The sequence below is a fragment of the Ctenopharyngodon idella genome, chromosome 22 (genome assembly GCF_019924925.1).
Source record: "Ctenopharyngodon idella isolate HZGC_01 chromosome 22, HZGC01, whole genome shotgun sequence".
Lineage (NCBI taxonomy): Eukaryota > Metazoa > Chordata > Actinopteri > Cypriniformes > Xenocyprididae > Ctenopharyngodon > Ctenopharyngodon idella.
In genome coordinates, this window is record NC_067241.1 from 15469974 (window position 1) to 15497182 (window position 27209).

Genomic DNA, 27209 nt, shown 5'->3' on the forward strand with positions numbered 1-27209 from the left:
TTTCAGCATCATTACTCCAGTCTTCAGTGTCACATAATCCTTCAGAAATCATTCTAATATGATGATTTGCTGCTCAAGAAACATTTATGATTATTATCAGTGTAAAAGACATGGAAAAACTATTGATTTAAACATGTTGCACAGAAATATACAAACATGTCTTATTTTTGTCTTACTGCTTTTTTATCCATTTAACATAAAAGTATCAACACAGAGTCAAAAGTTGTAATTTACTTAGACATAAAAGTAGAAATTGCACAAATATTGGCGAGCGAGTCTGTGACTGCCTTAGATAACTGCTGCAAATGGAAAATACGAGACTGCACTAAAAGCTTTAATGAACGTGGAGTGAAGTGCATGAAAGTCTTTGCTCGCTGCTGTCGCCTATAAAAACACACTAATGAAGAAGCGTTAGAGCAGAGCGAAGGAACAAGCAGGAACAAGCAAAATTTACTGTAAGAAAGAGTCCATCACACAAGACTCGGGCACTTTAAAAGAAAGAAACGTCAACATGTTGAAGGGATTGATCACTCAAAAACACAAACCTGTAAGACTTTCTTCTGATAAACACAAAAAATACATATTTTGAAGTTAACGACAAAACTGTGGACCCCATTGACTTTCTTTGTATAGACAAAAAATAATGTATTCAGAGAAAAAAAAAAGAAAAAAAAAAAGACAATTTTACTTTTTAGGTGAACTATTCCTTTAAAGCCCATCCCACAATAATTTGATGGCTGATAATTTGATATGAAAACAGCTTGAGGAGAGCTGAAATATGCATTATATTAACACAAACCTGACCAAAACAGTGTTACAGGTGATGAGACGGTATAATGCATAATAAATATAATAATTTGTAGAAGTATTGCTCATTTTTAGTTCATGTTAATTAATGTAGTTAACTAATGTTGATAAACAAAACCCTAATGTAAACTGTTCATGTTCTTTTCCTCATTTTTATGTTTGTTAGTTTCTTCACTGAAAAAAAATAATGGATGAAAATGAAAGAGAGTGAATATAAGTGTGAAATAACAAAAAGGAACAAACAAACAAAAAGTAGAGCTAAAAAAAAAAAAACTAGAGATAAAACTAGCGACCAAAATAACGAACAAATCAACAAACATGGGTGATGCAAAGAACCAAGAAATAAATTATGATAGAAAAACCAGCAACCAAAAATAAGGGAACAAAAAAAGCCAGCAAATTAAAAAGCAAATGGGAAAATTTGAGTTAAGTTTGTTAATGCATATGACAGCGAATGTTTTTCATATTTCGTTTGTTAGTTCTTTCACTGCAAAAAACAGTGAGTGAAAATGAACGAGAACGAACGAAAGCGCGAACCGAAAAAAAAAAAAAGAGAACAAACAAAAGCAAAGGATAAAACTAACGAATAAAATAACAAAGAACAAACCAAACATGGGTGACGCGAAGAACCAAGAAAGAAAAAAAAATGAAAGAAAAACCAGCAAACAAAAAAAGAGAACAAAAAACAATGCAAAAAAGCCAACCAACTAAGAATTACAAGTAAATGTAATGCATGGTAATGCATATGACAGCGAATGTTTATTTTTTTCATTTTTTCGCTTTTGAAAACAAACGTGCGCGAACAAAAGCACGAACCAAACAAAAAAAAGGAGAGCGAACAAAAGCGAACAAAATAATGAAGAACAAATCAACAAACATGGGCGAGCTGCGACACAAATAAAGAAAAATAACTATAGAAAAACCAGAAAAACAAAAAAAGCAAACAAAAGAGTGACAATGCAAAAAAAAAAAGAAAAGAAAAAAAAAATGAAAAAGCAAATCAACAAAGAATTACAAGAGAAAATCTGAGTTGAATATGTTAATTCATGTAGCAGGGAATAATAAATCGCATCACAATCTGACTGTTTTATTGAGATTTTACTTATTTATGGTTTATTGGGGCAGATTATTAATGCTAATGCTCTTCTAGGATATTTGAACTTCAATTACTGTAGCAACACACTTCAAAACCCCTGCATCAGGAGGTTATACAGTAAAAAGATGTAACGTCTTCTAAACCGGCACGTCCATGAGCCTGGTTCTTCATCAGGTTAAAAATCAATATTTAAACACCATCTCGCACAAACACTCACAGCATATAATCAGACGGCCTTGATAAAACTATTTAATTTGGCCTTGGCCTTCACTGCCGCTGAATACAAATGAGACGGCGTGAGTTTAAACATCAGTCCGTGTGCATCTCTTAACCAACACATGCATTCTAATGCCGCGGGTAAACGAAGGAGACGCATTAATCAACAGACGGAGAGAGGAAACGCTCGGTCAGCACTGCGATGTCGCGGGTCTTCAAGGCGACTCGCGGCCACCAGGAGCGAATGGAGAGAAAAAAGTGAACGTTATTAGCGGCGGAATAAACTGTCTGGGGTGAGGAATACAGCCACAGGGAGCGGATGAGAGCAGAGAGGTGCAGGCTAGAGGTCTGAGATAAGTGCGTTATCTCCCAGCTCTGCCTCGGGAAAGCTTTTGTCATCATTACACACAGGAAAGAAGACTCGGCTAACCAACTACATCACTCCAGGTCGTCGTGGCAACAGGGAGAATGGCCATTGGCTGGCAGGACGAGAATGCGGCGGCGCGTCCAGTAGGGGGCGGTACTCTATGTGGGACAAACAAATGAGCAATAGAGTCCCTTCATGAAAGGCCCTTAGCAGAATAGAAGAATCAATGAAAATACAAAGAATGGGGAAAAAAAGTGTAATTTGACCATTTTTAGCTTGTAATATAATGTGAAATGCAATATGAAAGATGTTAACATTTTTATAATTAAAAATTAATACACCGTAAAGTGATTTTCTATCATTTGTAATAAGGCACCAAACAGAGTACCCATTTAAAAAAAAAAAAAAACAATAAATAAATAAATAAAAATTAATTAATTAATTAATTATTAAATAAATAAATTACAAATAAATTAAATTTAAAAACAATATAATTAATAAATTATTTATATACATTTAATTTAATTTGATATTTATATATTTATTTATATATTTATATATACACACACACACACGGGTATATATAATTGAAAATACTTTTATAATAATTTATAACGTGTATAATTAATAAATGTGTTTTTATTAATTATACATAATACAAAAAATAATTTATAAATAAAAATACATTTAAAATAATTTGAAAAATGTATTTAAAAATATAATTAATAAAATATTTATATATAATTTCAAATTATGATGTATATATAATAATTGAAAATACTTTTATAAATGTAATAATTTCTAAACATGTATATAATTAAATATGTGTTTTTATTAATTATACACAATAATTTAATTAAAATAAATTAAATTTAAAAATATATATTAAAAACAATTAATATATTAATAAGTTATTTATATATATTTAATTTCAAAATATGACATACATATATAATATACATTTATACATTTAATTTATAAAAATATAATAAATGTTTTTATTAATCATACACAATTTTTATATTTTTTAAATTTATTAATTTTACAGAATTTATATATTATAAAAATACTTCTACAAATTTTATAAAGTATATTTATAAAAGTATATATATTAAATCGCATCTAACATAATAGCATACACACGTACATACAGTAATTTTGTCATTTATGATCACATGATTTTGAGTAGACGTTTTTAAAAGAATAATTCACAAAAAAAAAAAATGAAGATTAATATTTTCTAAATTTTTATAAAATATTCCAAACCTTTGGAAATTATACATAAGCTTTGTACGAGGAACAGACTGAAATTTAAAGTCTTTATTCAGTGATATTACTCTCTGCCAAAGCTTAAATGGATTAGAAAATGTCACATTGTCACCATTAACATTAAACACTGGCTCTCCATGACACCATTTTTGATTTGAGAGCAACGGCAGAAGGGAAAATTCTGAGAAATATCAGTGTTTCTCTCATATAATATAGATGAAGATGTGAAACAGTGCACAAGAACAGTGTTTACTGTGCTCCAACATTGGTTTTGTTTTGTTTTGTTGTTGTCCTTTCTGGAGCTTGATAAACTCAGTAGTCGTTCACAGGGAAAAAGAAAGTCATACCGGTTTGCAACAACATGAGGATGAAATTTGTTTGCGAAAAATCCCTTTAAAATCTGACCTGGGATTTCAAAACCGCTGCCAAACACCCAGCAGAAAATATTACTCACATATTTACATTTTACATCATGCCTTATGAAACGCCACATGAAGAGACAGTATACAAGTTGAAAGACATTTGAATGAAAGATAAATATATGTGGCAGCACGTAATGTTTCTCCACCAAAGCATGTGCGCTCTTTCTGCAGAGAGAAGACAAAGGTGTTTTGTTACAGTTCAAGAAAATCCCTCCAAACAAAGCGGATTATCACATTATCAACATACGAATCTGCAGCAAAAGAACAGCTAATTTTCAATAATGAATCCATTAGCGAAACCTCTGAGAACGGCAGAACAATGATCCGATTCCAAGTTTCATTTCAAACGGGAGAATTAACAGAGCTCTGGAGATCAGCGCAATTACACCAACGCTTTTGATCCAATTTAGCACAGCAATTCCAGCACTTCCCGCAATTATTACGTGTCCGGTAGAGATTAAAAAGCAGTTAAAAGACAATCATTAGAAATAAATGAACTGCTGCTGCTCCCCCCCGCCATTTGTTCGGTTCACATTTGGCCAATTTTGAGTTGGCGCTGAGACGTCAAAGCAAATGGGTTTGTCTCAAACGTTGTCTTACATCTCTCCAAAGAATCATTATCCTCTGTAACGGGAGACATTTGGACAAACCACTCTAGTAATTTAGTCTAAAATGACCCGATAAAGACTAATAAATAATCAGCCAGACAGAGCGACAGCCACGCGACTAGTGTTTAGATGAAGAAAACTCATTTTCATTTAGTTTAACTCAATTTACTAAAATAAAGTACAACTGTAATAAAAAATTTACTATAAAAAAAAGACCAAAAAACCTAATATTAAAACAAAAACTGTAAATATACAAATAAAAACCAAATTTAAAACATTAATAAAAACTATAATAGTATCTCGATAATAGTAAAAGTTCAGAATTATCCAGTAAAACTAAAACCATAAATCAGTTTTAATTGCTCGACTGAAATAAAATAAAATATAAAAAACAAACTTATTTTATTTCAGCAAGTTGCCTAGGCAACATTTTATATTTTTATTTAGTTTAACTTGATGTACTAAAATAAAACAAAAAAATAAAAATTAAAAACTATGTAGACACATTAAAGGTGCAGTGTGTAAATTTTGCGAATTGCAATATAGAGAAGCTACGGTGGCTGACACAGGACAAAGATGTCGTCATCTGAGACAGCAGAGAGTAGCCAGTCAAGCAAACGCACTCTGTAGAGCAGTTTGTCCATTTAGGGCTACTGTAGAAACATGCCGGCGCAAAATGGCGACTTAACATGTAAGGGGACCCGCGGAGTATGAGATAGAAATGGCTCATTCTAACGGTTCATTATGTAAGGTCTTTATGCACCACTGAAAACATAGTTATGGATATTATATTGCATTTCTGTCAACAGATCCTCCCAAATTTACACACTGCACCTTTAAAAAAAAAAAAAAAAAAAAAAAAAATGACAACAAAAAAACAACAACAACGAAAATGACTAAAACTATACCTAATATTAAAACGGAAACAGAAAATATAGAAATAAAAACTAATTCAAAATATTACTAAACTATATGGTTTCTCAATAATACTAATATTACAGAATTATCCAGCAAAACTAAAACCATAAAAATTAGTTTAGTTGCTTGACATAAGTTAACTGAAATAAAATATAAAAAACAAACTTATTTTATTTAAGTTTAAGCTAGTTGCCAAGCTAACATTTCACATTTTTATTTAGTTTAACTTGATGTACTAAAATAAAACTAAAAAATTATAAAAAAAAAAAAAAAAAAATGTATAAAAATGACAAAAAAAAACCCTCAAACTATGCCTAATATTAAAACGGAAAAAGAAAATATAACAATAAAAACTATTAAAAAAAAAAAAAAAAAAATATTACCGGTAACACTTTATTTTAGGGTCTTTTAACTAGTTGCTTATTAGCATACATATTACTACAATATTGTTTTTTTATTAGTAATTAATAAGCACATATTAATGCCTTATTCTGCATGACCTTATTCTACATACTTAATCCTACCCAATACCTAAACTTAACAACTACCTTACTAACTATTAATAAGCAGTAAATTAGGAGTTTATTGTGGGAAAAGACGTAGTTAATAGTTTATATGTGTTGCCTATACTAAAGTGTTACCATATTACTAAACTATAATAGTACCTCAATAATACTAAAATTTCAGAATTATCCAGTAAAACTAAAGACATAAACATTTGTCAAGTTGCTTGACATAAAAGTTAACTGAAATAAAAAAAACAACAAAAAAAAACCTTTATTTTATTTTTATTTCTCATTTTCATTAACAATGTACTAAAATAATAGTAACAATTTACAATGGAGGTTTCATTAGTTAACTACTTTGGTTAACATGAACTAAGAATTAACAATACTTCTACAGCATTTATTAATCTTAGTTAATGTTAATTTCTACATTTACTAATACATTATTTAAATCAAAAGTTGTATTTGTTAACATTAGTTAATGCACTGTGAACTAACATGAACAAACAATGAACGGCAGTATTTTTATTAACTAACGTTAACAAAGATGAATAAATACTGTAACAAATGTATTGTTCATGGTTAGTTCATGTTAGTTAATATATTAATGTTTAACTAATGAACCTTATTGTAAAGTGTTACCAAAATGGCTGAAATTAAAACAAAAACACTATTAAAAAACTATATTAAAAACTAAAATCCACTAAAACCACAAGAAAAATTTAGTTTCTTGAAAAACCAAAAATGTAAAAACTTTGAAATGTGAAAATAAAAACTAATTCAAAGTATTATTACAGTATCTCAATGACAGTGGTCAGAATTATGCAGAATTATGAGTCCCTGTCGGCTAGTCTTGACTTTAGTCTGTTGTATCCTGAGGATGTTCATCTTCCAGAACCTGGAGCGACACTGATGTGACCTTTATCCCTGCGGCAGGACCAAACCCAAATCTTCATCTACTTCAGAGCAATTTCCCAGAGTCCCAACGACACACACACACACAGACACACACTCTTCTCTCTCTAAAGAAAACGGCCAAACCGCATTCAAGAAGTTTGTAACAGTGGAAGTTTAAATTGGCAGCGGAGTTCAAAGTTCACTGCGACTGAGAGACAGACGTTCAGCATGTCACGACTCTTATTTCATTCCTAACACATCATTAGCTAAAACACATCCTGACAATTTCTCAATTCTTCCGCTTCTCAGCTCAACGACATGTAATTATTCCACCGAAACAGCTCTTGTGAGGAGAAAGCGGCCAAACTTCTTTTCACGCGGCTGTGCTCGAGCTGAAGATTAACGTCGTCTCTTTTCTTTGTGCCTGTCAGGATTGTTTACCTGCGGACGGTCCATTTAAGTTCCTCACACAAAAGGAGGATGCTGTAAATTTGTTTGGTGATTAACGGCGCAGAAGTTTTAATGTAACTTTTTTATTGTTGTTCTTCTCATTTCTTTTAAACCATTATCCATCAATAAAAGACTTAGCGCACACAATGAAATGTGGCAGAACACATTATTTCTCCTTGGTAAATCTTTCTTCTCTGCTTGCAAATGGAAAGCGCGTTTTCTAATCAGCTAATTACGAATGCTTGTGGTCCCTCGTCATGGAGTCGAATACGTTTCAGAGGGAGTTTTACAGGGATCAGTCTGAAGTTTCTGGATGGGCTGTAAGAGCTTAGCTGTTTAATTACTCAAACTCTCCGTCGTCAAAGCTGATAATTAATTAATCAGTTTGATGGGGCTGCGTCTTCATAAGCACCTTTTGTCTCTGAACGGACGTCAAGAATTAAGACGCTAACAGCTGATTGATGGCAGTGTAATCTCACACCAACCATATTTCACATGATCACGTCACAATACGACTGAAGCAACAGACAAACAAACCAATTTATGAAAAATAAAAATGTGCACAAATGTTTTCATTTTCAAGGATAAGGACTTTCTGTTGAGGACAAATCTGCTAAGCCAGAACATATGCAAATATATTGTTGCATGCATAAAATATGCAAATTTAGCTAATAATTAATTTTGCAACAGAGATACGATGAGATTTGCATGACTTCTTTTACAGAAATCGCTTTTTAAGGACTACAACAAATGGCTGATAGGGACTACAACGAGCGTCTTCTCGGGTTAGTGACATCATAAACCCCGCCCCCGAGAATATGCAACAAAGGGGGCGAGGCCATGTTGGGCTGCTTTAGAGAAGAGTTAGAGTTGTTGTAGTAGAGTGTTGTTACCATGCCATAATTTTACGCCGGACTGCTTCACAAACGAGGGTCAATTCAACGCTGGATTTGCACAAAAGATTAACATGACGGCACATGCTAGTCGATGAGTTGAATCAACTCCACAGCAACTACATAAATTTATCCACTAACCATTCAGAAACGTCCAGTTTCATTCTAAAAGTTTTAACTTCTTCCTGAGTCTCTCCATCAGTGTCGACTCCGGTTTGAACAATGTAAGGCTGAACACCGTTACTGACAATCCTCATTTTAGCTGCGTGAGATTCTCCAGCTTTGTTGTTGTTGAGCAACCGAAGCGCAAGCTGTTAAAGCTCCGCCCTCTTCTGGAAAGGGGGTCGGAAGCAGCAGCTCATTTGCATTTAAAGGGACACGCACAAAAATGGCGTGTTTTTGCTCACATCCAAATAGGGGCAAATTTGACAAGCTATAATAAATGATCTGTGGGGTATTTTGAGCTGAAACTTCACAGACACATTCTGGGGACACCAGAGACTTAGAGTATATTACATCTTGTGAAAAGGGGCATAATAGGTCCTTTAAGTAATTGGAACAAATGCTACAATGATAAATATTTAAAATTGGGAAACATCCTTTACCTTTTATATAATATATCCTGTTTTAGGGCACACATTTAATGCTAAAGCCAGACTTACTAAAGCACCACAAGTAATTTTAACAAACTTAATAATCTAAAAATATCTTAAATTTTAGACATATAAGCTGTCTAAAAGTAACTTGTCTTATATTCTTGCACTTCCTATGTAAGATACCTGGGGCCACAGGTTAATTTATTCTGCCTCTTTGTGCAGATGAATTTCCAATCTGTCCTTGCTTGGCTGAACGGCATCTGAGAGTTAAACTCTGTCAACAGATGAAGACTCACAGCACTAACCAGCTCAGGTGAACAGAGATCTTACAGCAACATCCCTCAACATTTCTGATACTATCCGTCTGAAATAGTATGCAAGATTAGAGCTAATGGGTCTCAAATCACAGTGTGTTAAAAATAGTATGACTAGAGGGCAAATCTGATGGGAAGAAATGTCGAAGTCATATTTCATCCTAAAATTCCAAATCATATTTCTTCCCAAAAGAAAGTAATGTGAATTATATTGGGCATAAAGAAAATCATTATTTTAAGTCATTATTTTTGGGCACAAAAAGTATCCTCGTCGCTTCAGAACATTAAAGTTGAACCACTGCAGTCACATGACTGTTTTAACGATGTCTTTAGTACCTTTCTGGACCTTGAAAGTGGTGATTATATTGCTGTCTATGGACAAGTCATATACCTCTCGGATTTCATCAAAAATATCTTAATTTGTGTTCTGAAGATGAATGAAGGTCTTATGGGTGTGGAACGACATGAGCATGAGTAATTAATGACAAAATTTTGATTTTTGGGTGAACTAACCCTTTAAGGCGCATTTTTATAATGTGGCAGTATGTCCTTATATTGCCGTACCGGCTACTACAGCTTACAAAACTGTAAAACCTTCCAACAAACTCTGAAATACATTGTCTGCATTCAAATTAAATATCCCATCTATCCTTAATAAGGTCCATTTCAGCTTGATTTGAAACATGGCTCTTTCCACACCCTCGAAACACTCTTACACACTCATATCCGTCAAACGCTCTACCAGAGCTCACTCTAGTGTGCAAACGCTCAAAATTACAGTAGAATAAGGTAAAGTGGGACGCATTCTCTCTCACTCTCATTGCAGGTCTCTAATAACCATTAAGAACAGTATGAGGAGCTTATTTGAATCGCCGTGGCAAAACAATAAGAGCAGCAGCCGCAGAGTTTACTCCCCGTGGAATAAACCGCCGGCTGAACTGTAAATAATAGCTGCGAAAAAGATATTACTGTGAACTCGCCGTCATATTACAATGCCTCTGTGTGTGTGTTTCTCCCACTAATTGAGCAACTCCACCACACTAAATCCATTTTAAAAAGAATAAAACTGGTGAGAAAGAAATTAAATAGGAAGCAAAACAGAACTACAACAGAGAAAGAGGCAGTTCTACAAACCTTCATGCTCCTTGTCCGATATTCCGACTTTCTTCATCTTCTTGGGAGTCTTCATGAACAGAGGGAATATGGTCCGGAGGCCCAGGATGTCCACAAACTTGTGACAGTTATCCGAACCCTCTGGACCGATCATCCCGTAATCCAGAACCTTCAGCGCACTGACACGAGACATTTTCTTCTCCCTGCACAGACACACAATGGGAGATATTTCATTGACACACTCTCAAAGAACTATAGTCTAAAACTAAACTGTAAGTAGTTAGCTAAATTAAAACTACTAACAAGAAGAAATTAATTACTTACAAGTCATTTAAAGGACAAAATTTGCCATTTTTAGAAATCAGAGCAGTAATTAATTGGCACAAAAATGAGTGACAGCATTGTAAGATGTGATTAATTGCGATTAATCGATTTGACAGCACTAATATAATTATATTATATTGCATACATTTTTATTACAAACTAATAAAATAAACAATTATATGATACATAAACTAATGAAGAAAATATATGTATTTACAGGTTTTAAATAATATATACATCTATAAAATAAAAGCAGTGATAAAGTAAGTGTTTCAAGACTTCATTCAAGAAACACAAGCAGAACTAATTTCTATTTGTTTTGGAAAAAGAAAACTGATGTTCATTCAAAGCCTTTGTCTTTCTTCTCAAGAGTCCAATTTCATTTTACATATTCATGTGTTGTTCTGAAAGTCTAGGAACTGTTTTATAAATTTGCTGAAGATGTAAATAAAACAAGAAACGGACATAATCCGCATGTCAGACGCTGAAACAGCTTCTGTACAGACGGAAGCTGACTATCATGGCCTCGCTCAAGGGAAATGTAGCTGTCCATCATACTGGCACTTCCTTCATCCGACAATGACAAACAACAGTTTATCAACGCCGCAGGAAAATATTTCACATGTCAAGGAGAAAAATAGAGTGGCAGAGAGAGGGAGAGAAAGGACAAACAAAGAAAATATAAAATAATAAAATTAAATTAAAAAAATAAATAAAACAAAATGATAAAATAAAAATTAATTAAAAAGATAAAACAAACATGAGTAGTGAATACTGAAAATCATTAACTAAGGGAGCATAAACTCCTGCTATCAATCAGAGACAGACCTGAGCATGAGGTTCATGAGCTGAAGCCCCTCCCCCCTGAGGAAACGATCACGATTGGCTGGAAGCATGAGGCAGGAACAGAGGGCATCAAACAGGTTCTCCATCATTTCCTGTTCCTCCGGCGTTGCTGGATTATGACGTTTAAACACCTGTGAGGAGAACATTAATAGGATGAATCGCACAAAAAAATGTCTGGGGCATCAGTTTTAAAAATAAATATAATAAATATATATATATATATATATATATATATATACACACACACACACACACATTATTATTATATTCATTAATTTATTAATTAACCATCCAAAATTTAAGAATTCACTAAAATTACTAAAAAGGACTTCATTCAAGTAACATGACCAGAACTAATAAATAAATAAATAAATAAAAAGCATGAAGAAAATTAAGCCTTTTATGACTATTAGGATTTTAGGAGCACATTGTGCCTAATTGGCATGAAAATGAAGCATTATCAATAACTGCGCAAAAATGATAATGAATAAAAACCAATTCATCTTATTTGGTCCCTCTCTTTATTTTATTACACAGATTTTCATTTAAATTATTTGCAAATAAGCGATTAAACGCTGCCTGGTCATGTTGTGCAACATGAAAGCGTAATCAAAGGGATTTTAAAACGATTGTTAAACCAGCAAACAGCAGCGTGGAGCACAATGAATGAAGCTGCCCGTATGTTCTGGGTCATGATGATCTCTAAAGAGTTTCACACTGTGATTTCAGACAGCAGCTGGTTTGAAGAGAGACAGTGTCTTACTGAAAGCTGCTGCAGTAGTACATCAATACCATCCATTTCTCCCAACAGCTCCCTTGTTTCTGAGAGAGAGAGAAATAGATAGAAGAGGGAGGGAAGAAATTAAAGAGAGACAGACATAAAGAGAAGAGATGATGAATGTTAGTTCAGTGTGCTAATAAACCTTAGAAAAGACAGAGAGAGATGTGCATGTGATAAACTCAGGTAAATCACACAGCACTGCACATGAATACAAAACAACACACACAATGAACAAGTGCTGTACTACCAAAGCCATATATCACAGCATAAGGATTCTGTTTTAATGGTTTAATTAAATTATAATCAAAAAGCATGTCTAATCAGTTGAATTCATAAAAATGTAACAATAATAAGGCCCTATATAATGTGTTTTATGTTTTCAGCCATTTTTGTCCGTTTTTATCTTTCTGGATTTTGTGTTTTAATGATATAATACAAATGTATTATCAAAAACAATGGTAATCAAATTAATGTATAAAATCTTTAAAGGGATAGTTCACCCAAAAATGAAAATTATCCCATGATTTACTCACACTCAAGTTATATGACTATATTCTTTCAGACGAACACAATCTGAGTTATATTAAAAAATATCCTGGCTCTTCCAAGCTTTATAATGGGAGTGAATGGGGGGTGAGATTTTGAAGCCCAAAAAAGCACATCAATCCATCATAAAAGTAATCCATATGACTCTAGAGGGTTAATAAAGGCCTTCTGAAAAGAAGCGATGGGTTTTTGTAAGAAAAATATCCATATTTATAACTTAATGAACTATAATCACTGGCTTCTGGTAACGGCCGTACATGAGTCGAATTCTGGCGGAACAGACGCATGACGTAATGACGAAAGCGGAAGCACAGAGGATAGCACAAAACAAAACAGAGGCCTTTATTAACCCCCTGGAGCCGTATGGATTATTTTTATGATGGATGGATGCGCTTTTTTGGGCTTCAAAATCTCACCGCCCATTCACTACCATTATACAGCTTGGAAAAGACAGGACATTTTTAATATAACTTTGATATAATGATTTTTATAAGATTGTGTTTGACTGAAAGAAGACAGTCATATACACCTAGGATGGCTTGAGGGTGAGTAAATCATGGGATAGTTTTCATTTTTGGGTGAACTATCCCTTTAAGAATTGAATTAATCTTTTAAAATGTAGTCAAATGAAAATTAAACAATTACTTTTAATTTTTTGACAAACAAACAGGTTTTTCGTTTAAATTAAAACATGGCCAAATTTTTTTTTATTTTTATTACTTTGAGAAGTACATTCTACTATAATAAATTTTATCATCATAATTTCTTCAAGTTAAACTAAACTTTTATTTTGGAGAGTTGTAATGAAGACCTTTGATTTCTTCATCCAAGAATTTTGTGACATTCCACGTTAAACAGAAAATTCAATATTTATGACTGGATTCTGTGATAAAAGTGTAAAATGCATTACATTTCTGCATATACAGGTGCTGGTCATATAATTAGAATATCATCAAAAAGTTGATTTATTTCACTAATTCCATTCAAAAAGTGAAACTTGTATATTATATTCATTCATTACACAGAGACTGATATATTTCAAATGTTTATTTCTTTTAATTTTGATGATTATAACTGACAACTAAGGAAAATCCCAAATTCAGTATCTCAGAAAATTAGAATATTACTTAAGACCAATACAAAGAAAGGATTTTTAGAAATCTTGGCCAACTGAAAAGTATGAACATGAAAAGTATGAGCATGTACAGCACTCAATACTTAGTTGGGGCTCCTTTTGCCTGAATTACTGCAGCAATGCGGCGTGGCATGGAGTCGATCAGTCTGTGGCACTGCTCAGGTGCCACAGACTCAAGAGCCCAGGTTGCTCTGATAGTGGCCTTCAGCTCTTCTGCATTGTTGGGTCTGGCATATCGCATCTTCCTCTTCACAATACCCCATAGATTTTCTATGGGGTTAAGGTCAGGAGAGTTTGCTGGCCAATTAAGAACAGGGATACTATGGTCCTTAAACCAGGTACTGGTAGCTTTGGCACTGTGTGCAGGTGCCAAGTCCTGTTGGAAAATGAAATCTGCATCTCCATAAAGTTGGTCAGCAGCAGGAAGCAGGAAGTGCTCTAAAACTTCCTGGTATACGGCTGCGTTGACCTTGGACCTCAGAAAACACAGTGGACCAACACCAGCAGATGACATGGCACCCCAAACCATCACTGACTGTGAAAACTTTACACTGGACTTCAAGCAACGTGGATTGGGTGCCTCTCCTCTCTTCCTCCAGACTCTGGGACCATGATTTCCAAAGGAAATGCAAAATTTACTTTCATCAGAGAACATAACTTTGGACCACTCAGCAGCAGTCCAGTCCTTTTTGTCTTTAGCCCAGGCGAGACGCTTCTGACGCTGTCTGTTGTTCAAGAGTGGCTTGACACAAGGAATGCGACAGCTGAAACCCATGTCTTGCATACGTCTGTGCGTAGTGGTTCTTGAAGCACTGACTCCAGCTGCAGTCCACTCTTTGTGAATCTCCCCCACATTTTTGAATGGGTTTTGTTTCACAATCCTCTCCAGGGTACGGTTATCCCTATTGCTTGTACACTTTTTTCTACCACATCTTTTCCTTCCCTTCGCCTCTCTATTAATGTGCTTGGACACAGAGCTCTGTGAACAGCCAGCTTCTTTTGCAATGACATTTTGTGTCTTGCCCTCCTTGTGCAAGGTGTCAATGGTCGTCTTCTGGACAACTGTCAAGTCAGCAGTCTTCCCCATGATTGTGTAGCCTACAGAACTAGACTGAGAGACCATTTAAAGGCCTTTGCAGGTGTTTTGAGTTAATTAGCTGATTAGAGTGTGGCACCAGGTGTCTTCAATATTGAACCTTTTCACAATATTCTAATTTTCTGAGATACTGAATTTGGGATTTTCCTTGGTTATCAGTTATAATCATCAAAATTAAAAGAAATAAACATTTGAAATATTTCAGTCTGTGTGTAATGAATGAATATAATATACAAGTTTCACTTTTTGAATGGAATTAGTAAAATAAATCAACTTTTTGATGATATTCTAATTATATGACCAGCACCTGTATTTAGAGTAAAATCAGCAATTTATCAGCCACTCTGCTCTCTAGATATATGGCCATAAACTTCTTTGAAAGAGTCACGACTTTCCTTGTTGCATTTATAAATGATGCCATCATCATTTATAACAGAGTGATGCGTATAAAATATATATATCCCTTTAAATATCAACTGAAAATGTCAAGCTAAAGGCCTGTTCACATCAAGAATGAAGCAAAAAATGCACTGATTTTCAAGCTGAAAATATTCAGTGAACGCTGGTATTGCTGTGAAAAGGCCTTTAACAGTTTGTTACTCCATATTTTCAACACTGAGTCTGTAATTATTCACTAGAACGGATTTAATTCACTGGAGTTGTTAATAAACCCATGCACATCCCCAAACAAAGCTATCCGTCTCTTATTTTTACTTACTGTCATTGTTTTGTAGCAGGATGGCCAGTATTTCGCTGCAGTACAGCTTATTGGCATCAAAAGGCATCTTGGCCTGTTTGGGAACACAACAAACACACACTTTCAATGGCTTTGGCAGCAGCGTCCCGTTCGATCTGTGCGCCGTCTTCTCTATTGTCAGTGTAATTGCTGGTGCGCTGGATTCATGGAAGTCTTCAGGGAGCATTAAGACTCGAACAGCATGACGCTCTTATTCCAGCAGCCAGCGGTAAATCTGAGGCGGATTTCACCTCACGTGGATAAAAAACACTGAATTGTGGCAGCAGGCCTACAGCTCTATGAAAATCTCAAATCCAGCTCAAAAATTATAAATGATCGAATTAAACCCGTCATAATGTACAGCCAACTTCAAACCAGCTGACGCTGTCTGTTCACTGCAATGAAAGAAGACTGAAGTTATTTAAAAATATATATATATATATTCTTGCTTGACTTTTAACTTTAAGGTGAAGTGTGTAATTTTTTTGATGTCTATCCAGGTTTAATGTGCAGAGTCAACGCTAAGTAATGTCCAAAGTGCTTTTCAAACACTAATGTGCTTTTAAAATACTGAAATACTGCTGTGTTTGTTTGAGTAGTCCAACATGACTCAACAAATGGGGTCATTATTTTTGCAATTCTGTTTTGTGCACAGAAATTACACACTTACAACATCCACAGAGGGAACCATCTGAGTTTATAGAATAATAAAAAAGGAAAGGTTGCCAAGGCATTGCTAGGATGTTGCGGGTGGTTTCTAGGGTGTTTCGAAGCACCTGAAAAGATCTAGGTAGAGTTTTCAATGGAAGTCAAATGCAGACCCCAAAATGACCCAGGAATTAGTACATGCAAATAATGAGGATTAAAGGATTAAATAAATGCATAAACATGATTAAATAACTGCAAAAATAAACGCAAAAATGCTTAAAGGGTTAGTTCACCCAAAAATGAAAATTCTGTCATTTATTACCCACCGTCATGTCGTTCCACACCCGTAAGACCTTCATTCATCTTCAGAACACAAATTAAGATATTTTTGATAAAATCCGATGGCTCAGTGAGGCCTCCATTGACAGCAAGATAATTTACACTTTCAATGCCCAGAAATCTACTAAAGACATATTTAAAACAGTTCATGTGACTACAGTGGTTCAACCTTAATGTTATGAAGTGACGAGAATACATTTTGTGCGCCAAAAAAAACAAAATAGCGACTTTATTCCAGAATATCTAGTGATGGACGATTTCAAAACACTGCTTCATGAAGCTTCAAAACTTTACAAATCTTTTGTTTCGAATCAGTGGTTTAGAGCGTGTATCAAACTGCCAAAGTCCCGTGACTTCAGTAAACAAGGCTGTGTTACGTCATAAGTGTTTCAAAATGTCAATGGTTCACCACTTTGGGGCATGACTTTGGCAGTTTGATACGTGCTCTGAACCACTGATTTGAAACAAAAGATTTGTAAAGCTTCGAAGCTTCATGAAGCAGTGTTTTGAAATCGCCCATCACTAGATATTATTGAATAAAGTCGTCTTTTCTTTTTTTTTTTTTGGCGCACAAAAAGTATTCTCATCGCTTTATAATATTAAGATTGAACCACTGTAGTCACATGAACTGTTTTAAATATGTCTTTTGTAGCTTTCTGGGCACTGAAAGCGTTAATTATCTTGCTGGCAATAGTGGCCTCACTGTGCCATCGGATTTTATCAAAAATATCTTAATTTGTGTTCTGAAAATGAACGAAAGTCTTACGGGTTTGGAACGACATGAGGGTGAGTAATTAATGACATAATTTTCATTTTTGGGTGAACTAACCCTTTAAACGAATGACTAAATAAATAAATCCCAGCTTAAATAAATAAATAAATAAATAATGCCTAAATGCATACACAAAAGCATAAATAAACCAGATGAAGTTTGAAAGTTCTAGAAAAATGTGGTCTCATTTTAAAGATTTTGAAAAAATTCAAGTCATGTTTGCACAATAACAGTATATAAATGCAAAAAAATTAAATGCATAAATAAACAAACCAGATGTAGGAAAATTAAGCCTCATTGTAGAGATTTTGGAAAAATTCAAGCCATGTTTGCATAAAGACAGTATATAAATGCATTAATGAATTAATGTGTGAATGAATGATTATATGAATGAATGAATGAATGAACGATTATATGAACGTATGAATGAATGATTATATGAATAAATTAATTAATAAATGAATGCATGAATGAATATATCAATTAATGAATGATTATATGAATGAATGAATGAATGAATGCATGATTATGTGAATGAATGATTATATGAATAAATGAATGAATGATTATATGAATGTATGAATGAATGATTATATGAATTAATAAATTAATAAATGAATGCATGAATGCATGCATGATTATGTGAATGAATGAATGATTATATGAATGTATGAATGTATGAATGTGTGAGTGAATGAATGAATGAATATATGAATGAGTGAATGAATATATCAATTAATGAATGATTATATGAATGAATGATTATATGAATGTATGAATGAATGAATGATTATATGAATGAATGTATGAATGATTATATGAATGATTGAATGAATGAATGAATGATTATTTGAATGATTGATTGAATGAATGAATGATTATATGAATGAATGATTATATGAATGTATGAATGATTGAATGAATGAATGAATGATTATATGAATGAATGAATGAATGAATGAATGAAGAGCTCTAGGAAAATTTGGTCTCATGTTAGAGATGTTGGAAAAACTCAAGCCACGTCTGCTCAATAACAGTATATTTGTTTTAAGTCATCAAACTACATTCACAAAGACATTAGGACCCATCAGTGAATGAGGTTCCATTAGGAGTGATGTTACATGTGACGGATGGGTGTCTTACCTTGATCCTCTTCAACAGCCACTGCATCAAACCCTGCTGGGCCGCTTCAGTACACAGACCGGGACGAAACTCGGCCATGTTCTCAATCACAGCTGCCACAAACAGACAGAGAGATCTGGTGTTACTGTAAGTCCAAGCTTGTCACACACACACACAGACTTTTGTGAATGATGTGTTGTATCATGACCTAGATTTTGCAAAGTCTGCTTCACCTAGTTGCCATGATAACTGATGGAGTAACTGCAGTGAGATCGGAACACATCCACACATATATTATGTAAAGACAAACTTTTATTTGGGATGCGATTAATCGTTTGACAGCACTACTCCATATGGTTTTTCTTTGACTAAAGTATATTAAAAAAAAAAATGAAGTTTTTTGGAGAGTTTCTCACACAAAGACTTGGAATAAAGCACACAATTCACATGGACTACTTTTATGGTATTTTTGTTGTCCTTTTTGGATCTTGGTCACCATAAACTGCTGTTGTATGGAAAAGAGAAGAAGATGCTTCATTTTTGGGTGAACTGTTGCTTTAACAAAAATATTCTTTGCATCCGACTCTTCATTTAAAAATAGGCTGCTATAAAAACAAAAAATATATATATATTCCTTTTGCCTCAGGGCCTGTGAAAATGTCACCAGCATGAGTAAAAATCTGAACGACCGCCCGACCTGCTGAAAAAAAAAAAAAAATCCTCATTGTCGAGCCCGGGACACACACAAAAAGACGGAAAGCGCGAGCAGAGCGAACAGCTCTATATGACACATCACAAGGGAGTTTGAGACTCATCTGTATTATAAAAGACTCTGAAGACACCTGATAACTCAATCAGAGGCATGATGGGAGAAAAATCTCACAGCGGATGAGTGGGAGGAAGATAGAGAGAGAGAGAGAGAGAGAGAGAGAGAGAAAGGGTGCAAAATCTCATGAGGGAGGGAAAGAGATTACACAAGAACTGGAACGGGAGAGGAAGACAGGGAAAGAGAAAGACATGGAGGAAATGTGCCGTTTAAATCCGTTCAGTCAGACCGTTTATCACTCTCTGCAGCTGAACACGGTCTTTCCAGAACCAAACTTGCAAACGCAAGCCAGCCACAGTGTTTCCAACACGCAAAACTGCTTTAAAAGAGCACTTGAGCATTTTCCCCCCTCACTAAAAGACATTTATTTTATGTTTTATACTCAGATGTCTTATATATTTTTATAACACTATATATGCATTTATAATACATATATAATTATACTACATATTTATAATAAAATATTTATACATGTTTATTTGCATTTATATAACTGTGCTTGTGCATAACTAGTATGGGTGTAACGGTACATGTATTCATCCCAAACCCTATGGTACGGACGTCACAGTTCGGTGCATACAGTCAGACACAGGCAATTCACACTCCAATCCAGAAGGGGGCGCACATGGTGATAGAATGTTGTTTGCTAACCGCTACAACAGGAAAAAGAGCAGAAGAAGAACAGAGCATGTGCGAATGACTTGAGCGCTTGAAAACAAAGTCCACTAGGTAGTGCGCACGCCTTGAATGCAGCTTTCTGCGCTCATGGACAAACGAGAATTCTTTTAAAGGTGCGAAATGGAGCGAAACGCAGAAAATTAAGTATAGGACTGGATTTGTTCCTTTGTCCGGTAATACTTTAGTTTAGGGTCCAATTCTCACTATTAACTAGTTGCTTGTTAGCTTGCATATTACTAGTATATTGGCTGTTTATTAGTACTTATAAAGCAGATATTAATGCTTTATTCTGCATGACCATATTCTACATCCCTTAACCCTAAACTTAACAACTACTAACTATTAATAAGCAGTAATTAGGGGTTTATTGAGACAAAAGTCATAGTTAATAGTGAGAATTGGACCCTAAAACTAAATTGTAACCATTTTTCCTATTGTAACGAAATCATACCGAACTGTGACCCCAAAACCAAGGTACCTACCGAACCGTGACTTCTGTGTGCCGTTACACCCCTAATATCTAGTTTACTTGCTACAAAGTGTCTCAAGAAAATCTCTGAATACTTTTCAAAGGCTAACCTAACAAATCCAGAAATTAGTTGTTGTTTCTTATAGTTTGGGAATTTGTAAATATGACTGTTTCCCAGTGGACTGACAAAACCCTGTGCATTGGCTGACTCCAGCCAATCAGACTGAAGCCTGTTCTTGAGGCTAGTGCATGTGTGTGTTGGTTAGTTAGTTGTTCGGTGTGTCTTACCTAAACTGTTGTAAACTCCATCAGCTTCCTCCTTCACCGTCTCGTCCAATCGCTCCATATTCTGAACCATGAGAGCTACGACCTGACCCTCCAACTAAACAAACAAATAAAAACCATTTAACAAACATAAAAACATGTGATATATAAAATAAAAAATAACATCACAGCATTTATTTCCATCAAGAGGTGCATCATTTTTCAGTCAAGATCTTTTATTGACAATGCAAGAGTCGAGCACTCTGTAAAGTCTGCTCCAGCACATCCCAATGAATTTAAGGTCTGGACTTTAAATTGAAATTATTCTTCAAGCTCCCTCCTAACCATTCTTTCACAATTTGAGCCTGATGAATCTTGACATTGTCATCCTGGAATATGGCCATGATGTGTCTTCCTACATGGTTGCTTCAGAAATGAAAAGCTTCACACTCCATCAGTTAGGGTTAGAAGAACTGTTGCCAAACATATGCTCGAAACATAATAATCACCGTAATAATGATCCAGTCATAGAGTATTTGCCTATTTAAATCCAAATAGCGACTTTTTTTTTGGCCGGGCAGTGCATATATACACACCATGTATGTTTCAAACCCTATTTTGTAGCCTGTCCGGCATATAAACAGTCATTCAGACGTGTGACAGCGTTTCCTTGAATGCACAACACAAATACTTGACGGCAGCAATCAGACCCACACGGCTCAATCAAACTCTGATTGTTCACTAGCTCTTCCTGTTTCCTCTGCTCCATCTGACACAAACCGTCTGATTGCACAAGCACAGCAACAGTCCGAATGTTAACATCATCTCTCTCTCTCTCCATCTCTTGCAAACGTCAGGCCCAATACCAGACTGAAACTTCTCACACATAGTAGTAATTCATGTCATTTTCTCATAATAATCTCATTGTGCTGCTGGACCGTGACCCGCTAACGGTCATGAATCATCTCCTCTAACGCCACTGATGATGTTTTTCTCTGATTATTAAATAAATATTTTCGTACCAGTGCGTCGATAAGCACCTCCGCCCCCTCCTCGCTCTCGTGAAGTGTATCGATGTCTGTCAGTTCCTGCAGGAGATCAACCACTGCGATGCTGATATGTGATTCACGTTAAGGATGTATAATACTGACCAACAGATAAAGATAACAAGCATATTTTAAATAAGAATGCACAATATATAAATTTTGACACATTGATTTTTTTTGGCAATAACTTTTTTTTTTATGTGCAATAATATATATATATATATATATATATATATATAAACAATGTATTTATACTTTGGGGTCAGGATGTTTATTTTATTTTTTTTTATATAAATTAATATTTTAATTCAGCAAATATGGATTAAACTGATAATAAAACATTTACAATGTCACAAAGGATTTCAAAAATGCTGTTCTTTTGAACTTTCTATTCATCAAAGAATCATGAAAACATGTTTCCACAAAAAATATGAATCAGCACAACTGCTTTCAACACTGATAATCATAAATGTTTGTTGAGCTGCAAATCATCATATTAGAATGATTTCTGAAGGATCATGTGACACTGAAGACTGGAGTAATGATGCTGAAAATTCAGCTTTGATCACAGAAATAAATTACATTTTAAAATATATTCACATAGAAAACAGCTATTTTAAATTGTAATACTATTTCACAATTTTTACTGTATTTTTTATCAAATAAATGTAGCATTGGTGAGCAGAAGAGACTTCCTTCAAAAAAGAAAAAAAAAAACTTACACCAAACATTTTGTGTTACGGCTAATAACTATTGTTTCTTTTTGTTATGGTTGTTTACAGAAATTTGTGTTATGGCCGCTAACACCTTTTTTTTGTATGCCCAATTTTTTAATGATTGAGTATAATTTTAAAATAATCAAAATGATATGAATTTTTGCTAAATTAATAAATGTAAATCTAATGAATAAAGGTTAAACAAAAATGCTAATATTGGCCATGCCTAATAGTGCGTAATAACAAATTTAACAAACTTATTATTAAACCTACTATTAAAGGCGCGTACACACCTAGAACGATAACTGAAGATAACATAACAATTATTATATTAGTTATAATTATTAGATTATTATAATCTACAAGGCTGTGCATAACTATTATATATGACCTCTGGTGGTTTACTCTAAAGTCATGTGATATTCAGGATATCAGTGTTGTCGTGGCTGAGGAGGCCAAGCAGAGAGTGAACCGCGTTCAGCTCCACCAGCAGGTGATACAGCTCTGGAATAGTGGCGATGACGTGCATCTCCTGGATGATGTCATTCAGATCAAGCTCCGCCTCCATGAATCTGCCAACAACAGGAAGTGATGTCAAGTCTCTCTGTGAGCCCTTGTGGGAGCTGTTTGCATCTTATTTTACATTAAAAAGTGAACGGTGAGATTTAGAAAACGGATTTTAACTCACTTCTCTGGGTTGTCGGGAAACTTGATCCTCAGCTCCTGATTTTTGTAGGATCTCTTCTCAAAGGTCAGAATCATTTTCTTCACTGTGCTCTCATCCACAGGCTCCCCCTTGTTAACACACAGAAGGTCAAAGGTCATGATTCTCATCTACAGGGACCAGTGTGCCTCTGCTTATTAACTATGACTTTTGCCTCAATAAACTCCTAATTACTGCTTATTAATAGTTAGTAAGGTAGTTGTTAAGTTTAGGATTAAGGGATGTAGAATATGGTCATGCAGAATAAGGCATTAATATGCGCTTTATAAGTATTAATAAACAGCCAATATTCTAGTAATATCCATCCTAATAAGCAACTAGTTAATAGTGAGAATTGGACACTAAACTAAAGTGTTACCAAATATATTATCAAACTATTTATTACATATTAAATCTATACTGCCACAAAACATTCTACCTTGAACACGTTATTCACTAAACATATTATTGTGGCCATTATTGTGTTTATAATAAACCAATCAGAGGGCTTCTGGTGGATTCAAATCCTCCTGGGAAGTTCATATTTATGAGTTGGGAAGTCTTAGAGTAAGCTCTGAGTTTCCCCATTCGTAATTACGACTTTGTGATATCATTCGTGTGTATTCAACTTGTAAAAACGGTCTTTCCGACATGACTCGAAAAACCATTTAACCTCCTTCTTGCATGTAAAATAAACCCATATGTTCTCACCTCTGGATCTTCTCCATCCTGATCCATCAGTCTCTCCAGGATCTTCTCCCCATCTCCTCCTCCAGGCTCCTCACTGTCCGGCTCCGACCTCATCAGAACCCGTCCGGCGTCTCGGCCCACTGTCTTCTGTTTGCTTCTGGACTCCTCACGGCTGTCTTCCTCTCGGGGTCTCTTTGCTCCGCGGTCAGGCTGAAAAGAAGATTTGACGAGACAGTGAAGCTGAGATGGATCCAGATCAAGATCTATGCAACAGTAGCTGTTTCCATCCACCAATTTTTATGTGAACTGTGGGATACTGCATAAAAAACACTGGATGGAAACACCAAGATGTGCATAAATTCTAAAAATGTGCATACAAACTTTTTTCTATCTGATAAGAAGACGTGCACAACTGTAATTTTTATTAGAGATGATTTGAGCCAATTTCCCAGGAAGTGAGGATTTTGTTCTCTTGAACACTTATTACTTACATTTATTCTCATATGTTTTATGCAATATTCCAATTTTGCACATAAGTTAGATTTGCAACTTTGGATGGAAATATAGCTAGTGATCACACACATTTCTATATACAAAGTTCACAACAAATGCAAACACTCACAACTCAATGCAAATCTAGAATAGTTAGATCATAAACAACTTTCCCCACACTTTCCTTACAAAGGTGATTTTGTCACTATAACTAGATTTTGGTACAAGTCAGAACAAAAATATACTGTCGTACTTGTTAAGCTTTGTTATTAATAATTAAATTCTGCCATGCAAAATGTGTTTTTCTTTTGTTAAGACAAGACAGGCAAAACATTGTTTTTTTTTTTCATGCACAGATCAACTTTGAGATTTTGGGCTGTTTGACCTTTCAATACACTTTTAAATGTTTATTTTATTGCACTTTATCTATTTGCATCTGTAGATTTCAATTACAATACATATATTTAAAGGGTTAAAAGTTTTTTTCTCCACTTCAGCATCACTTACATACACCAAAATTTACAGTTTTATTCCTATCTATATTCTAAAGGTTTTCACTGTGGGGTTTGTTCATATATAATTCACCTGGTTTTATACAACATTTTATTCCTAAAAACATGGTGAAAATGTACTTTTTCTGGTTGTTGACAGTATTTTCTGGTTTATGGAGTGATAAAAAGAGATATCCAAAATCCCCTCAGTAAAAACATTTAACTCTAATATGTCAACAAAATCAAACAAGAATTTTGATCCTGGTTTTATCCAATGTTCATATTTATATTCTAAAAATGTATGCAAAATTTTGCATATTTAATTACCCTAGTCACCTGGGGTGTCTTGCCTTAGACACCTAATTTTTAATCCAATTTTAATGCTGAAAATGTTATTAATTTGCAAATTTACAAAATAAAAAACGACATAGTGCTACGATAGTTTTTAGAAATGGTAGCATGTTATTATTTCAAGATACATGGGTATGGTAATTATTCAGTACCATGGTAAATCAAAGACCCAGCTAATATTAACTATACCACAACAGTACTTTTATGTCAGAGAGGAACGACTAAATCTGAATCTGACAGCAATTCAAAGATAAACTAATGCACTTATAAACATTTATATTAACAACAAACACTCAATAACCCGCATGCGTATGTGCTAGTTGGCTAAAATGTTAATTAAAGCTTTTACCTTCTTAAACAATCTTAAACACGCTTAAAAGATTTGCAATAGTTTAAAAACAGTTTATTTCTGCATTAAAGCTTGTAGTTAGGATAATATTGACACTAGCAGCAGAACAGTTCAAACAGTGTCAAACTCATCCGAATAAAGATCACGGCCAGACATTAAACGCGTCAGTACCTGATAATTCAGCAGCTCTCCTACATCCATGATGATTTCTGTGTGTTATGACCCTTAAAAATGTATAATTTTGTATAAAAGCGTGTAAACACAACACGCTTGTGAACAAAACTTGATTTCTGTTCTTCGAGCGATTGACCGGCGCGAGATGCAGAGCGAGGAAACTCAGCAGCGACACCAGCAGCCGAGGAGGACAAACTACACAGAACACTACACACTACATAGACAACACACACAGATGTTATCTGTCAGGATGTGTTTGATTATAAAAAGTATTGCATGATGCCACAAAGAAATAACTAATGAATGGTTCACAATGAGACCAGAAACATGTATTCAGAAGGTAAACAAAGCTAATTTTGATTTAATGTCGAGTTTGGATAAGCAGGATATTAAACATTGGATATTAAACCTCTCTTGCAATGCTGCATTTATTGTTAGCAGAAACACCTCAAATCACTCTTGCACAAATCTATAACAGTCATTCTGTGCTGTTCGGCTTATGCAAACTTTGCTTCAGGGTTTTATCTGTTTCTCTACAAGATAAGCAAGCAAGTAGACAGCTTTAATAATTCACACATTCAGAGATTACAGCAACATTTTCCTTTATTCACACAAGATTGGAATACTAGCATACTTTTCTGCATATGGCATAGTGCATAACATTATTATAGTATATGAAACAGTATGCATTGTGTAATGATAAATGTTTTACACATTGTTTTCCGATTACCTCATATTGAATATTTAATTCAGTGAGTGTTATTCAGTTAACATATATATATATATATATATATATATATATTCATAATTCAACACAGGTATGCAGACTATAGAAGTAAAACATTGCAAACTTTGTCATATTAACTTTGTGTGTAATATGTTGATCAGACATTCAGGTTTTGTATATATTTCTGGCCTTTGGCTCTAAAGGCGATTAATATTTACTGGATGTTTAAATAATGCACAGATTTTTGAGGTGATTGAAAGGCCTGATTTATGTATCTGTCTCTTGCATCTCTCTCTCTCTCTGGCCGCGTCTGTCCGGCCTGTTTTGCGTGTCACGGATGACTGGCTCTTGTGAGTCTTGACAAGACAGAGGCGCTATCGAGACAACACTCATAAATCCAGAATGATGCCGACTGA

At 34.4% G+C, this 27209-nt stretch overlaps 1 protein-coding gene across 1 annotated transcript in view; it reads right to left on the reverse strand.

The window, feature by feature from the left end:
* LOC127505084 (beta-catenin-like protein 1) overlaps positions 1 to 26248 on the reverse strand; it is a 46696-nt gene extending 20448 nt beyond the window's left edge. Inside the window, exons 1-11 of the mRNA XM_051880371.1 lie at positions 26064 to 26248; positions 24231 to 24419; positions 23505 to 23611; positions 23244 to 23388; positions 22077 to 22169; positions 21079 to 21172; positions 18839 to 18930; positions 15919 to 15991; positions 12406 to 12464; positions 11625 to 11773; positions 10494 to 10675 (exon numbers count right to left, since the gene is read on the reverse strand). Of these exons, the coding sequence (XP_051736331.1) occupies positions 10494 to 10675; positions 11625 to 11773; positions 12406 to 12464; positions 15919 to 15991; positions 18839 to 18930; positions 21079 to 21172; positions 22077 to 22169; positions 23244 to 23388; positions 23505 to 23611; positions 24231 to 24419; positions 26064 to 26093 (1213 nt within the window). The 5' untranslated portion in view covers positions 26094 to 26248. The remainder of the gene's footprint in view (positions 1 to 10493; positions 10676 to 11624; positions 11774 to 12405; positions 12465 to 15918; positions 15992 to 18838; positions 18931 to 21078; positions 21173 to 22076; positions 22170 to 23243; positions 23389 to 23504; positions 23612 to 24230; positions 24420 to 26063) is intronic.
* Between the last annotated feature and the right edge of the window lie 961 nt (positions 26249 to 27209).